Below are 16,284 nucleotides of genomic sequence, written 5' to 3' on the forward strand. Positions count from 1 at the left end.
CAATTCAGCAAGCTAAATTTTGAGATTTCGAAAAAATTTTGGAATTCAGCTAGCCGAATACAACAAAATTTGAAAATTAAAAAATTATAACTGCAAATTCCATATTCTCGACACACTCTATTGCAATGCAGCAAGCTAAATTTGAGTTTTCGAAAAAATTTTAGAATTCAGCTAGCTGAATAAAACAAAATTTGAAAATTAAAAAAATATAACTGCAAATTCCATTTTCTCGACACATTCTATTGCAATTCAGCAAGCTACATTTTGAGTTTTCGAAAAAATTTTTGAATTTAGCTAGCTGAATACAACAAAATTTGAAAATTAAAAAATTATAAATGCAAATTCCATATTCTCGACACATTCTATTGCAATTCAGCAAGCTAAATTTTGAGATTTCGAAAAAATTTTGGAATTCAGCTAGCCGAATACAACAAAATTTGAAAATTAAAAAAATATAACTGCAAATTCCATTTTCTCGACACATTCTATTGCAATTCAGCAAGCTAAATTTTGAGTTTACGAAAAATTTTTGGAATTCAGCTAGCTGAATACTACAAAATTTGAAAACGAATGAATCATAACTGCAACTTCCATATTCGCGACACATTCTATTGCAATTCAGCAAGCTAAATTTTAAGTTTTCGAAAAAATTTTTTAATTCAGCTAGCTGAATACAACAAAATTTGAAAATTAAAAAAATATAACTGCAAATTCCATATTCTCGACACATTCTATTGCAATTCAGCAAGCTAAATTTTGAGATTTCGAAAAAATTTTGGAATTCAGCTAGCCGAATACAACAAAATTTGAAAATTAAAAAATTATAACTGCAAATTCCATATTCTCGACACACTCTATTGCAATTCAGCAAGCTAAATTTTCAGTTTTCGAAAAAATTTTGGAATTCAGCTAGCTGAATACAACAAAATTTGAAAATTAAAAAATTATAACTGCAAATTCCATATTCTCGACACATTCTATTGCAATTCAGCAAGCTAAATTTTGAGTTTTCGAAAAAATTTTGGAATTCAGCTAGCTGAATACAACAAAATTTTAAAATTAAAAAGTTATAATTGCAAATTCCATATTCTCGACACATTCTATTGCAATTCAGCAAGCTAAATCTTGAGTATTCGATAAAATTTTGGAATTCAGCTGGCTGAATACCACAAAATTTGAAAATTAAAAAAAATATAACTTCAAATTCCATATTCTCGACACATTCTATTGCAATTCAGCAAGCTAAATTTTGAGTTTTCGATAAAAATGGGGAATTCAGCTAGCAGAATACAACAAAATTTGAAAATTAAAAAATATAATTGCAAATTCAACATGCTCAACACATTCTATTGCAATTCAGCAAGCTAAATTTTGAGTTTTCAATAAAAATGGGGAATTCAGCTAGCTGAATACAACAAAATTTGAAAATTAAAAAATTATAACTGCAAATTCCATATTCTCGACACATTCTATTGCAATTCAGCAAGCTAAATTTTGAGTTTTCGAAACAATTTTGGAATTCAGCTAGCTGAATACAACAAAATTTGTAAACTAAAAAATTATAATTGCAAATTCGACATGCTCGACACATTCTATTGCAATTCGGCAAGCTAAATTTTGAGTTTTTGAAAAAAAAATTGGAATTCAGCTAGCAGAATACAACAAAATTTGTAAATTAAAAAATATAATTGCAAATTCAACATGCTCGACACATTCTATAGCAATTCAGCAGGCTAAATTTTGAGATTCGAAAAAATTTTGGAATTCAGCTAGCTGAATACAACAAAATTTGAAAATTAAAAAAAATATAACTTCAAATTCCATATTCTCGACACATTCTATTGCAATTCAGCAAGCTAAATTTTGAGTTTTCGATAAAAATGGGGAATTCAGCTAGCAGAATACAACAAAATTTGAAAATTAAAAAATATAATTGCAAATTCAACATGCTCGACACATTCTATTGCAATTCAGCAAGCCAAATTTTGAGTTTTCAATAAAAATGGGGAATTCAGCTAGCTGAATACAACAAAATTTGAAAATTAAAAAATTATAACTGCAAATTCCATATTCTCGACACATTCTATTGCAATTCAGCAAGCTAAATTTTGAGTTTTCGAAACAATTTTGGAATTTCATAATTTAAAAGTAAAAAGTTGTAATTGCAAATTTCATATTCTCGACACATTATTTTCTTTGTTCAGTTGTACGACGGCCATAGTGAAATAATGGGGAAAAATGTGAGCAAACCTCCCATGATTATCTTTTGTGGAAACGGTGTACTGTATTAAATTAAACTAAACTGGAAGTTATCGTTATTGTACACATGTGCCATCTGTTGCAAGGTTTAGAAACTATGATAACAATTGTCGTTCTATTTGGTTGCGCATATATTCTTGTAATGAAAATAAATTTTGTTATTGCATACTTTAAGGCGTTGATGGAAATTTTGTTAACCTTCTATAAAGTAAACAACATAAAGAGTTGTGTTTTATGGAGCAAAGCAATTATTGATTATTTAAAATATTCAGTGGATTTAAATTGTCAATTTGCAATAATAACAAATAACCCTTAAATAAAAACAAGCTATTTGTTTGTCCAAAAATTAAGCAACAGCAATTGGAGCAGATGTTAGTGAACGAAAAAATTGAGACATCAAAAATAGCGATTCGGTAGTTATTCGTGATTTTTGTTGAATGCACATTCGCAGATTTGGACTTATATTTTTAAAATATGTAAAATATGTATAGAGGATGACTGAATTTATATGCTCCTTTTTGCCATATGCAAGTTGCGAATTTTTTGACCATTTGGGATATGACCGAATGCTGATCGTTTATATTTGTCGGTAAATCGATGACCTTATCATCGTCAAAATGTTGAGATTTTGCATATGAATTACAGTAGTTACGAAATGAGATCATCGTTTATGCGAGGCATGATCTAAGGTGGAGTTGTTAGAAATTTATTCTGAAAGGTACTAAATACTGCATAAAAGCCGGTTTAAAATTGCGGGTATTATATAAATATTGTAGCACAAACCATTTACACTAAAAACAATAAATATCCGCCCAAATTTTAAATAGCCCCCATATTCAGATGATTTAAGCTATTTTGCCATCCACCGTATAAAAGGAGGGTATATTAAATGTATTACTTCGTTTTTATACCCTCCACCAAAAAAAAGTATGGAGGGTACATTAAGTTCGCCATTCCGTTTGTAACTCATCGAAATAATCATTTTAAACCCAACAAAGTATATATATTCTTGATCAGCGTAAAATTCTAAGACGATTTAGCCCTGTCCGTCCGTCTGTCTGTCTGTCCGTCTGTTGTAATCACGATACAGTCTAAACGAATTAAGATAGGAAGCTAAAATTTTGCACAGATCTCTCTTTTGTCTGCAGGCAGGTCAAGTTCGAAGATGGGCTATATCGGTCCACGATATCGTATATCCCCCATATAACTGTACCCCCCGATATTCGGTATTTTGATGATGTTAGCCACATTTTTCAATGCAATTGTCTGAAAACCCAAACAAGTAGTTCCTTGTGGGTACTTTATACCTCGGCAGAGAATTATCTATATAGGTCTACAATATCGTATAGCCCCCATATAACGGTACCCCCACGGTATTCGGTATTTTGATGATTTTAGCCACATTTTTCAATGCAATTGTCTGAAAACCCACACAAGTAGTTCCTTGTGGGTACTTTATACCTCGGCAGAGAATTATCTATATAGGTCTACAATATCGTATTTCCCCCATATAACTGTACCCCCGATATTCGATATTTTGATGATGTTAGCCACGCTTTTCAATGGAATTGTCTTAAAATCCACACAAGTAGTTCCTTGTGAGTACTTTATACCTCGGCAGAGATATCGTATAGCCCTCATATAACGGTACCCCCGATATTAGGCATTTTGATGTTTTTAGCCATATTTTCAACGGAATGGTCACAAGGGGTTCTTTGTACACATGGGGTTCTTTGTGAGCACTTTACCCCCCGACAGAGAATTTTCTATATAGGTTAACGATAACGTATAGCACCCATATAACGGTACCCCGCGATATTCGGTATTTTGATGATTTTAGCCACATTTTCCAATCGTATTGTCAGAAAATCCACACAGGGAGTTCTTTGTGAGCACTTTACCCCTGAAACGGAATTGTCTATATAGGTTCACAATATCGTATATCCCCCCATATATCGGCACCTTCCTATATTAGATATTTTAAAGATTTTAAAATAATTTTTAATGGATTTTATTTTTTTGAAAATTTTCTAATTCGTTCCAAATGGTATTCAAAGTTCGGCCCGGCCGAACTTACTGCTTTTTTACTTGTTAACACATTCAATTATCTATCGGATATTGCAAGGATAAGCCAGCATAAAGTTCTAATTCGATTAATTTCCGTCTGTCTGTTCAAATCAATATACAGCCAATATTATTTAACGTAAAGTTTTGGAATTGGATACATTAGATTCCATTGTGTCTGGGATGATTGCTATCAAAAACCAGTAAGGAAAAGTCAAAAGTCGGGCGCGGCCGACTATATGATACCACAAAAAAATTTATTTCAAGTAGAACATACCACCTATCCACATTTGGATTTAGATCAGACACAAAATGGAAACGTACGTCCCCTCAAAAGTAACTATGGTTCTATCTCGCTTCCTTCTACATGTTTCAAACAAATACACAAAGACTTAATACCCTTACCACCATGTGGTGTAGGGTATAATGAGGTATCGGGCCCCGTTTTTCTATAACGTTAACTCCTCATATTCGGTAGTTTAATGCTTTAAACCACATTTCTAAGGGAATTGTTTAAAATTCGATATTTAGAGATTGTAATGGGTTATACCTACTGTGGCAAAACATGGCCTATGTAGGTATAAGTTTTTCCATATACCGCCATATATATAACGTGACATACAGGTATTCAATATTTTCGCTACAGATTACCAAATGAAAAAATCTATATTTCCATATCTAAATTAATGAAATTTAGAATGAGTGGCGGGATTTCATCAGAAAATAATTTTGCCAAATTATATTGAAGTCGGTCCAGATTTGGATATATATTTTCGACCGATTTTATATATTTGATGCACCCAACGCGATATGTATGTAAGTGAAAAAATTTGGTACAAAAATAAATTTGTCAAATTATACACACTTAAATCGGTCCAGATTTGGAAATAGCTCCCAGGCATATTTTCTGCCGATTTTATATATGTGATGCAACCAACGCGATATGTATGTCTGATTCCAATGAAATTCGATTAAGAGACAAAATTTGGTACCAAAACAAAAATTTGCCAAATTATGTTGAAATCGTTTAAGGTTTGGGTATAGCTCCCATATATATATTTTCGGCCGATTTGACATATTTGATGCACCAATGACGGTATGTACATCCATATGGAAGGTGTGACGGAATTTGGTGTACACGTAAATTTTGTCAAATTATATTGAAATTGGTTCAGATTGGATATGAATTTATTAAGAAGCATTGATTCACAACGCCTTTGCAATGGTATTAGGCTAACAGTTAACACAACATAATTATTTAATTGAGGATACGACTATTACGGGGAATTATGTTGCTACCTAGAATCCCTCCAATAGCTACAGCAATGCCACTCAACTTCAAAAGATTGCAGTTTCCTGCACGCTTGGCGTTTTGAATGCATATAAAATCAAAAGGGGTAGCGAAGTGGGTTCAGCTAATATATACACAAGAGTAGTAAAATAACTGCATGACTGACCGACTGAGAATTAACGCCCAGACGAATAGGCTAAGGTTAGAATCTCGAAGTTTTGCACAAGTTTTTGAAGGGATAGGGCTGGAATCCTCAAACTTGATATTGAGTTCTCTGATGGTATTTGAAAAGTATTAAATTTTGTAATGGGTGAAATAAAAGTGCTTTAATCCGGAAATTTGATATAAAGGTAACTGAGGTTAGACCTGGGATCTTGAAATTTGATATGGATGTCACTGTTGGTGCCTGTGATTGAGAGAATGAGGTGTTTTTGGAAATGTGTACGAACGACGAAAAGATCAAAATGACACAGAATGTGCAATTGGGTGATGGGATAGAGATGGATTTCTGGGTGGAGAGGAGGAGGTGGTGTGTGGTATGGTGGTACGAAACGTATGGTAATAAACTTGGGATTGGTCATGGGATATAACTGGAATTCTGAAATTTAGTAGTTTTGAGATAAAGAGATGGATTTGGTAATGCGTACTAATTTTGGTATTGAGACGTTGAAAAAGAACAATTAGATGTGGGTCCATTATGCAATGGTTCAACTGATGCCCCCTTGGTGAACTCTAAAATTTTTCTATTATTCATTCTGAATAAGAAACCAGTAAGGAAAGCTCAAAAGTCGGTCTGTGCCGACTATATGATACCCTACACATATTTAGTAGAGCTCTCGTAAAAGTAAGGGTTATATTGGGCATTACTGAGCTCTATGAGATGTCTGATACAAAATATGATTATGGTAGAGTGCATATTCCGAAAGTTGGAGATTTAAACACCAAATCGAATGAAACATTTATATGGGAGCATATTTGAGATTCTTGTTTCTATGCTAAATTAGGATGAAGTGAGGAAGTGGGAGCATATTTGAGATTCTTGTTCCTATGCTAAATTAGGATGAAGTGCGAAAATACATTTGGACTAATATTTGTAATTTGGTGCACAATAAACCAGAAATCGGAAATTAATATGGGAGCTATATCCAAATCTGAGCCGATCTTTATAAAATTTGAATCATGTATTGCTAGGCTGAATCTAATATCTGGTACTAAATATCATTTTTGCAGGGTGTATATTACGAATGTGTGGGACTTAAACACCAAATCGGATGAAACATATATATCTGAGCTATTGTTATATCTGAACCGATTTCCACCAAATTTAAAGTACTTATTTCTATGCTAAATTCGATTGGAAGTGCCAAAATTCACCCCATTTGGATTGATATTAGCCATTTGGCACACAAGAGACCTAAAATCGGATGAGTATATATATATATATATATATATATATATATATATATATATATATATATATATATATACATTCAAATCTGAACCTAACTTGATAAAATTTGATCTATGAATTGCTAGGCTGTATCTGATATCTGGTGCTTAATATCAGTCTTGTGCAGTGCATATAACGAATGTGAGGGACTTAAACGCCAAAATCAGATTAAACATATATATGGGAGCTATAGCTATATCTGAACCGATTTTCACCAAATTTGAAGCACATGCTTGTAGGCAAAATTCGGTCGGATGTAGCGAAATTCACACCATTTGGACTAATATTAGTCATTTGGTGCACAAGAAACCTAAAATCGGATGAAGAGATATATATGGGAGCTATATTTAATTTTGAACCGATGTTCACCTGAACAATGTCGCAAAGATATCAACATACCCAATTTTGGGGGGGACTGTTATATGGGGCTATATACCTGAACCTGAGTAGGCAATGTTCTGTCATAGGCTGTAGTATCCATTACGAACTATCACAACGAAATTTCAAACGATTTCGGTGATCAATGTCGCTAAAATTACCGTATATAGGGAGGTACAATTATACGGGGGAGATAACTAAAGTTGACCCATTTCCAATACCAAAAGTCCCGCAGACGAGACACACATTTTTGTAAAATTTTATCAACCTACTTCTGTTCGTTCAGAAGCTACAGTGATAACCACAGATGGACAGACCGACGGACGGTCAATGTTAAATCGACAAAGAATGTTATGCTGATCAAGAATATATATACTTTGTGCCATCTAATATTTCGATATTCCGTATTTGGATAATAGATAGCGACATTTTTTACAGGAATTAATTTTCGTATTTGAAGTTTGTAATGAGTACTACGAGTACTGCCTATGATAAAAAATTGTATATGCAGGATCTCGTCATCGTATAGCCCCCATATAACGGTTTTTCTTTGGGCGGTATTGATTAAAAGTTCGGTCCAGCCGAACTTAGTTGTTTTTTAATAGAAGCACTCAGTAATATTCCTGAATACACCACATACCTAAAACGAATTCCAAGGGAACTTCTAAAACTACAACAAAAAACTATGGAAGTGGTGGAAAAAAAATCTGTTGGATGAAAATTTATTTCAAATCAAAAAATTGTGCTTCTAATCCAAATTCTGAATCCATGCAATATTTCATGAAGATCGAACCATAAATGCGACCTATAGGCACAGCTCGGCGAGATAGGAAGATATTGTGGGTCTAAGACCAATATTTCAACTGGCCCAATAAAACCTTAATAAATTCCAAATTTCCCTTTCAAAATGAAAACAAAATATCATCGTAATTTTATTTATTTTGTAAACATAAATTATATTTTGAAATTAAACTTAATATAAGACAATAAGATGATAGTTATAATGATAGTAGAATAACTTAGGAGCTCAATGTATAGAAGTGGAGAGAGAGAAAGAGAGAGAGGGAGGGGGAGATGATGATAAAATTGTAGTGTAGATTTAACTAAATGCACCATGGGAAAGCACCAAAAATAAGTTTTACAACGAAATATTCCGCAAAATATTTCAATGTCGTCAATGATGATTGATGTTGATGATGATGTAGATGTGAATGATCAATCGTTCGTTGGCTTATAAACTAGAAACAAAAAATAAAATAAATACAATAAATATAAATAGTATGTTCTTTTGTAAATTAAAACAAAATACATATAATCAATTTGGACAATTTACGTAAAGTTACTTTGTGGTAGTTGCAGCTGGTGTAAATTAAAACAAAAAAAAAAAAATAAATAAATAAAAAATTAAATTAATTAACTATTGCAATTATGCCCGAAAATCGTTTATGTTTAACTTTATTTACTTTCTTTTAAATATGTGTTTTCTTTTCGTTCGATCTTGGCTGTATAATTAAATTAAAAAATAAATAAGGATTGTTTTCTGTTAGTTCCTTTCTTTTTGTCTTTTTAGTATTCAGTCAATATTTGTCGTTGTTTCTCTTTTTCTGGTATTTAAATATGTGTTTGTTTCGTTTAGACATTTTTATAAACTTAAATTATTGCAGGGTTTCGTGTGTTAGTGTGGCGGCTGCTGCAGCCGCCGACAAAGAATTGTGAACTGCCGCAACGGCGGCAGCATTTTGTGCTGCATTCTGTTCATGCTGCTGCTGGGCTTGTTGTCGCATACGGAACATACGCAGAGTCATCCAAGATGCCAAAGTGCCGTAAACAGGCATGGGATTTTCCTTCTCCATGGCCTCCTTCTGCAACTGATAGCGATAGAGTAGTGAGCCGGCAATCAAAGCTGATACAATTGTGGCTGAGATGACAACAATGAAGAGAATACTAAAACCTGGCACAGGCATGCATATACCATAGACGACCTCTTCGGTGATTTTTCCTTGGAAAACGGTGACAGCTTCCTGTTTGGTATCCGGTGAGAAGGCCAAATCAGCCTCGGAAATGACATCATACAGCCCACTTACACCCACATCGGCACTGCGTACTTTGCGATCCGAGATAACAATTGAACGGCGTCGACGTCTTGGTATTCCTTCCGTTGATGTCTTATTGTCTGCCTTGGAGTTATTTCCATCCTTTGCCTCCCCTTCTTCTTTGGTCAGTTTATCCAAGTCTATGTGATCGTCACGAGTCTGGGTTAAAGATTCTGCTTGAGGGCGATAAACAGGATGTGGCCGATCATCTTTGGGTTCAAGAGAACGTGGTCCAGCCATTGGTACACCCATACGTTTTTGAGCCAGTTGTCTGGGTCCATGTGGGAATTTGCCACTATTTCTCAGTTCCATATATTGAGCATCGTCCAAATTGGCTAATTCCTCCTCACCGAATATGTCATCTAACTCCTGTTCCTCAGGATCCTCGTGAACCGGTCTGGGTGCCAAATTTGCATTCTTTTCATGGACATTATTGAAATGATCCAAAATATTGGCAATGCCGCTGTTGATTTGGGACAACTGTTTGCGATTGTGAATAATATCATCATAGAAGACATCATGATCGCTGCCATCACCATGACCATGGCCAGGATGGGGTGGCATATTCGAACCACCACCACCAACTCCTCCTCCACTGACCGAACCCATTCCCACTTCATTAGTATGACCACCCATACCACCTCCACCCATATTGTGATGTGTATTCGGCCCCATCATTCCACCGCCACCACCACCTCCGTGATGCTGTGCTGCTGCCATTTCATGCAACAAATCATTTTTGTTCATCATATTTTCATCGCGTATTATGTCTTTGCGTTCATTCGAGTTATCCGCCAACTGACAATGATCCAGACACCCATGACGACATATCTCCACTTTACATTTAATGTGAACACTCAAGGCATCGGGAAATTTGAAGGCATGGAAGAAGGCATACGTTATGACAGTGGCACGCTCATCGGGTGCTCGCGACTTGAGGAAACGGGATATCATTTTCGGTCGTAGTACGCAACCAAATTCATCGGATAGATTTATGACATGTCCGGAACCGTCAGAAGCTACACATGATTTGACACGCATGTCGAATTCACCTGAAAAAAAAAAGAAAAAAATTAGAATATAATGTAAGTTTTATCACAAGGCAAATAAATAAGATTGAATGCCAAGATTCAAAATTCTCTGGGGTTTTCAAATAGTTATAACAAGTTTTTGTGAGCTCCAAAAGTTACATAATTTTATCGAATAAAGTTTGAGGCCTGTAACATTTTTTTTTTTTTTTTTTGAGGGAACTTCTAAGACCTCCGAAATTGTATCAATACAACTTTTTCGCACAGCCCCCATATAACGGTACTCGCTCATTTTAAGAATTCAACTTCTTTCGTCTCATTTTTCAACGGAATTGTCTGCAAATTGTAAATCCAAATTGTAAAAGTTAATTTTATGTTAAAACCAAGTAAACAAACAATAAGTTCGGTCCTGCCGAACTTTTAATACCCTTCACCATTGGGTAAAGAAAACATTTTCATGTAAAAGTATCTAAATTCAAACGTGTTCCACTTTAAACTACAAATATCAGTAAGAGCTTGTGGATAATGCTGTTAAACGTTTCAAAAACCATACTTCAAGGATTGTCATCTACCAAATCTTCTTGAATACCAAACTTCAAAAAAATTTCATGGGTAAATGTGACTAGGGTTATCAAAATACCGGGCTATACCAAAACGAGGAGCTATATATACTATGTTCCGCCACCGGAGCTAGAACTCATTACGAACTACAAATACCAATGTTTGGAAAAATTCGTGAAAAAATGTGGCAAAAATCATCAAAACACCGAATATCGGGAGGTTCTGTTATATGGTGGCTATACCAAAACGTAAACCCATATGTACTATGTTCTGCCACAGGAGCCAGAACCCATTACAAATTACAAATACCAACATTTAAACAAATCCGTGCAAAATGTGGCAAAAATCATAATTATACCGAAATATCGGTACTGTTATATGAGGGCTATTCAAAAATGTGAACCTATACATACATTGTTTCGCCACCGGAGCTATAACCACTTATGACTTACAAATACCAATTTTTGGTCAAATCGTGGAAAAGTGTGACAAAAATTATCAAAATACCGAGTATCGTGGGTATCGTTATATGGCGGCTATACCAAAACGTGGACCGATATACCAACCATCCTAGACGCAATACAAATTTTTCCTGCCAAATTTTGTAGCTCTACGTCAAATAATGTGAGCTGTATCGTGATTTCAACAGGCGGACATCGTTAGATCGACTTAGAATTTTATGCTGATTATGAATTTATATACTACGACGAATATTAAAGAATGTTACAAACGGAATGACAAAGTAAATATACCCTCCTTTTCAAGGTAGAAGGTCTAACAAGTGATGAAAAATAATTTTTTTTGAACTTCAAGGCTTGTAAGATGGACTACAAACGTTTTTAGAGAACGTTGCTTGAAATCAAGGTCCACATATTTTTATAGAATTATTATGGCTGTCCCATCCTTCACATATCTATATAACATGTAATGGCCATCGTGATCAACAAAATTTTCTAGTGGAAATTACTACTCCAACAAGATTTTATCACACTATTATCCGTGTGTATAGACGTTTAACCCTCTTGTATGATGCACGTTTTTCATGTTTAATGGCTTTAATTTTGATTACCATTTAAATACATTTTAGCCGCTAGACAGACTGTCTGTTCAATAAACGATCTACAGCCTTAGGTGTGATACAACACGGGTGTGAGAAGAGATGGCCCGAAGTGTTCGAATCACTTTGTCTTTGGCGGCATTTGCTACATTAACGATGCATAATAATTGCAATGCCTCAAAGGAAAGCGTGAAAGGCAATAATGTACTTTTTTTAAACAACAACATCAAGCTCGCGAAACAACTACTACAACATCAATTAAGATGCACAACAAGTGGAACATAAAGCTATAACAAATGGACCAGACTAAGACTACGAAGACAGTTACAATGTAGCATTTTAATAGCTTACAAAGTTCGTAAACGCTTTGGAAATAAAACGATCACCACTAAGTCAGATTATAAGAGCATAAATAGAAGTGAGGTATCTAACATGATCTGAATATAATTATTAAACAAGTAAGCAAAGGCTATAGTCGTGCGGGGCCGACTATGTGATACCATACAACACTACAATATGTTAGAAGCACCCTTATGTCCAAGTCCATTTTGGAAGATTTCGCTTTTGAAATTTTGTCATGGAGCACTGCCCAGATGTTGCCCTTACCATTTTGACCAGGGACATTTGCGCACTCCGTCGTGCTGTTAGTTGTTGTGGTCCATTTTACAGCTAAATATAATCCAATGGTCATCCAAAAAGCTAGAATTCTTCCCTATCCTTAACTCTCTTCTCAGGCATGACGATTGGCTTCAATTGTGTGATCAGGATTTTTTTTCTGTTTTGGTTCTTTTAAGCAACTTAATATTTTGCGATCATCTCCAAAAGCAAGAAGCCGTTCTGCATCTACAAATTTAGACCCATCTATACGATTTGCTTGTCTACGATATTTGGCTATATTCATGAACGAAATCAGCATAAAAAAGCTAGAAGTTCACCTTTTGTGTATTTCGGATATCGCCTGAAAGTAATGTTGGTATTTTTTTCACAGAAAAGTAGTGGTCCATTCTACCCGCTGTCTTATGGTTTTTATTTGCGACCTTATAACGGCTGCAAATTCAAGAACATATTTAGTGGTTGGTCCATTTCAACCCCTAAATATATTGCGGTCATCTTTGAAAACAATAATTCTTCTGAGCCTAACCCTACCCTTGTGAAAATTTTCGTGAAGATCGGACGATAATTCAAATCTGTGTTGTAAGGTGAAAAAATTTTACAAAATACACATTTCAATATTATAAGTCAAATTGAAAAAATCGCATGCGATGAAAAATATGAAAAAATAAAAAAAAATATCACAAAATGCTACAAAATCTATAATAACACCATTATTGGCACATTTTTATGCGATTTTTTTAGATTTTATTCTCTTATGCCAAGAGGGCATTCTGAATTGACAAAATTTGTCAAAATCGGTCCAGCCATTCTTGAGATATAAGCATTTTAGCTAGCATCCCCTTCCTTTGTATATATGTGTTGTACATATCTCGCTATATATATCCGATATATTTACTATCGGCATCTACTTAACGGTCAGGATTGACCTGTTCGTCCATTTGTGATTTCGCCGGGATTAAAAATATTTGCGATTTAATGGAAAATTTGATTTTATTAACCAAAAGTGTTATGGCCTTTTCACCCACTAAATATTACCAGATTACTATCAAAATTGGAAGACTTCTGCCCAGCCTTAAGTTCTAGCCACATGCTAACTTCCGCTTCGATTGGTCTATAACTGCGACCTGTAGAGCAACTGCAAAATCAGGAATTTTTTTAGTATTTGGTCCATTTCACCCCCTAAATATGATGAGATCATCTCCAATAGAAATAGGGTTCTATTCTGGCCAAACCCCACCTCCATTCTAAATTTCGTGAAGATCGGATTGCGACCTGTAGAGTGATTACAAATTAACATGGACAGACGGACGGACGGACATACATAGCTAGATCGACTCAGCTCGGCGAGATAGGAAGATCCATATATACTTTCCTATGTGGGAAACCAATATTTCGAGGTGTTACATAATTTTTGGTCCAATCAAACTTATAATACCCCCAACACATAGTGTTGTAGGGTATAAAAATGCCGTAAAAATCTTTAGTTATTGTCTCTGAATATTGAGTTTTAGTTAAACTACTTATGGCCGCCCAAGAATTTTTCCCTGAATATTTAACTCGTCAGGATCAAAGAAAACTTTGGGATGCTAGATCTCAATACCACACACTGAAAATTACTTACCACGATAGTCATTGATGGCCACCACCAAGGTGAGAGTAGATCCCAATGGTACAATTCCACTAACAGGTGGTGCCCAAGGGCCACGTCCATGCTGTATTTCCATCCAACAATCGACATTGTCACCTATAAAAAAAAAAACAGTTTTTTAATAGCTATGACGGGGAAAAGAAAGATCAGCATCATAAAATTGGAAATGCACCATAAAATCATTTGTTCTGTGCTTTAATTAAATTTAATCTCTCTTAAGCAAAACATTTTAATTATTTTACAATGCAACTTGAACATTTCCTTTCCTCAGCTCCAGTATAATAACCATAGCCAAGATATGATGCTGGCCATGTTTATGGCAAAAACGCCACACGTCACATGACAAAACCACACCAAGTGCATGTGCCAACCAAAAGTATGTAGAGTATGTTTGTACGAGTGTGTTCCTGTTTCCGAACCCACCTCTGAAATCCAATTGTATTACGTCCAGATCAGCAATTACCATTGGCGGTTTTGATGCTGTTTTCTCATAATCGTTAAACCATTCACAGCGTAAACGTTTCGCTTCATCCCAAACTTCCAGTAGATCTTTGTCATATTGCACGACCACCTGCAAGATATTCGGACCACAAAAACAACATCAACAAAAAATGAATATTAAGAAAATGAAAAGCAAACAAAATTATTATAAACAGAAATTCACATGTAAACAATAAAATGAACACAGTTGTAGTACAATGAACAATAACAACAACAACAACACCAGGAATAAGTATCAGCACCGTGACCAAAACAAGCAGAGAGACAGACAGCAACAGGAATAACAACAGAGATCTACTTTCGACCACTGGCAGTTGTAAAAGTAGATACTGCAGTAACCTCATCATCAGTTTGTTCAGTTTCAATATTCTGCAATGTTATGGCATCAGAGATGGAAGTAAGGAATTTATGACATTTTTTTTTTTTTGTCATTTTTAGTTTGCAAATTTATTAATTAAGCCTCTAAACCTTTTTATATATAAAAGGGTATAGCGATAAGTAACTGACTGGTTCATTTGGGCCCCGGCGAAAAGGCCGAAGCTAGAATCTTGAAATTTTGCCTGTAGGTCAATGTTTGTGCATATGGGCAAGATACGGCTGGGTTTTCGGAAATTCGAACTATACGTATACTGAGAAGTACTACCACGGCAATGTTTATATTGAGCAATAGGAAGATGCTAGAGCTCTGAACTTTTATACTGGCGTAAATTATGAAATTTTATATTAATTAAATTTAAACTCTATTAAACAAAACATTTTAATTATTTAACAATGTGATTTGAATATATAGGAAAATGCGTACTAAAGTATGCAAATCTTGCCAAATGGTAGCTAATTTGGAAAAGTATAACACTTGGTAAAGAGAATATTTAATGTGTTGGTATACAGACCATTATGGGTGTGTATGATGTAGTTAATGCCGTGTTTTTGGAAATGCGCACTGTATAGTGTACTAAACGCACTAAATTTGGTATAGAGTGTAGGAATAGAGATTGAATTTTTTAGCGAGTATGAAGGATTTAGACAATAGGGTCTGTTGAAAATGAGAAAAACTTGGTGACAGAAGCGATCACGTACCTACATACAAGTACGCTCCAACAATGACCAACCACCCCGCAATAGGAACCAATACCATCAACACTCAATAGCAGCCATAATCGACCACACCACACTGAACTCTTACAACAATAACAAAACATAGCCCATCATGCCAACGTCCAACTCAAGCAACTTAATGAACCGACGAACAAATCAACCAATCCACACATCCACCATCGTCATATAGCGATAAAGATACATATACTATCATCATAACAACGCATGCGAAATAATTTGCATT

At 34.8% G+C, this 16,284-nt stretch overlaps 1 protein-coding gene across 3 annotated transcripts in view; it reads right to left on the bottom strand.

Moving 5' to 3' along the window:
* Positions 1–8,369: 8,369 nt before the first annotated feature.
* LOC101892403 (uncharacterized) overlaps positions 8,370–16,284 on the bottom strand; it is a 114,191-nt gene continuing 106,276 nt past the window's right edge. For all 3 annotated transcript variants that reach the window (XM_011295893.3, XM_011295894.3, XM_011295892.3), the window contains 3 exons: positions 14,868–15,015; positions 14,418–14,540; positions 8,370–10,587 (listed from right to left, as the gene is read on the bottom strand). In XM_011295893.3, the coding sequence (XP_011294195.1) occupies positions 9,098–10,587; positions 14,418–14,540; positions 14,868–15,015 (1,761 nt within the window). In that variant the 3' untranslated portion in view covers positions 8,370–9,097. The remainder of the gene's footprint in view (positions 10,588–14,417; positions 14,541–14,867; positions 15,016–16,284) is intronic.

This window comes from Musca domestica, unplaced genomic scaffold (genome assembly GCF_030504385.1).
Source record: "Musca domestica strain aabys unplaced genomic scaffold, Musca_domestica.polishedcontigs.V.1.1 44, whole genome shotgun sequence".
Lineage (NCBI taxonomy): Eukaryota > Metazoa > Arthropoda > Insecta > Diptera > Muscidae > Musca > Musca domestica.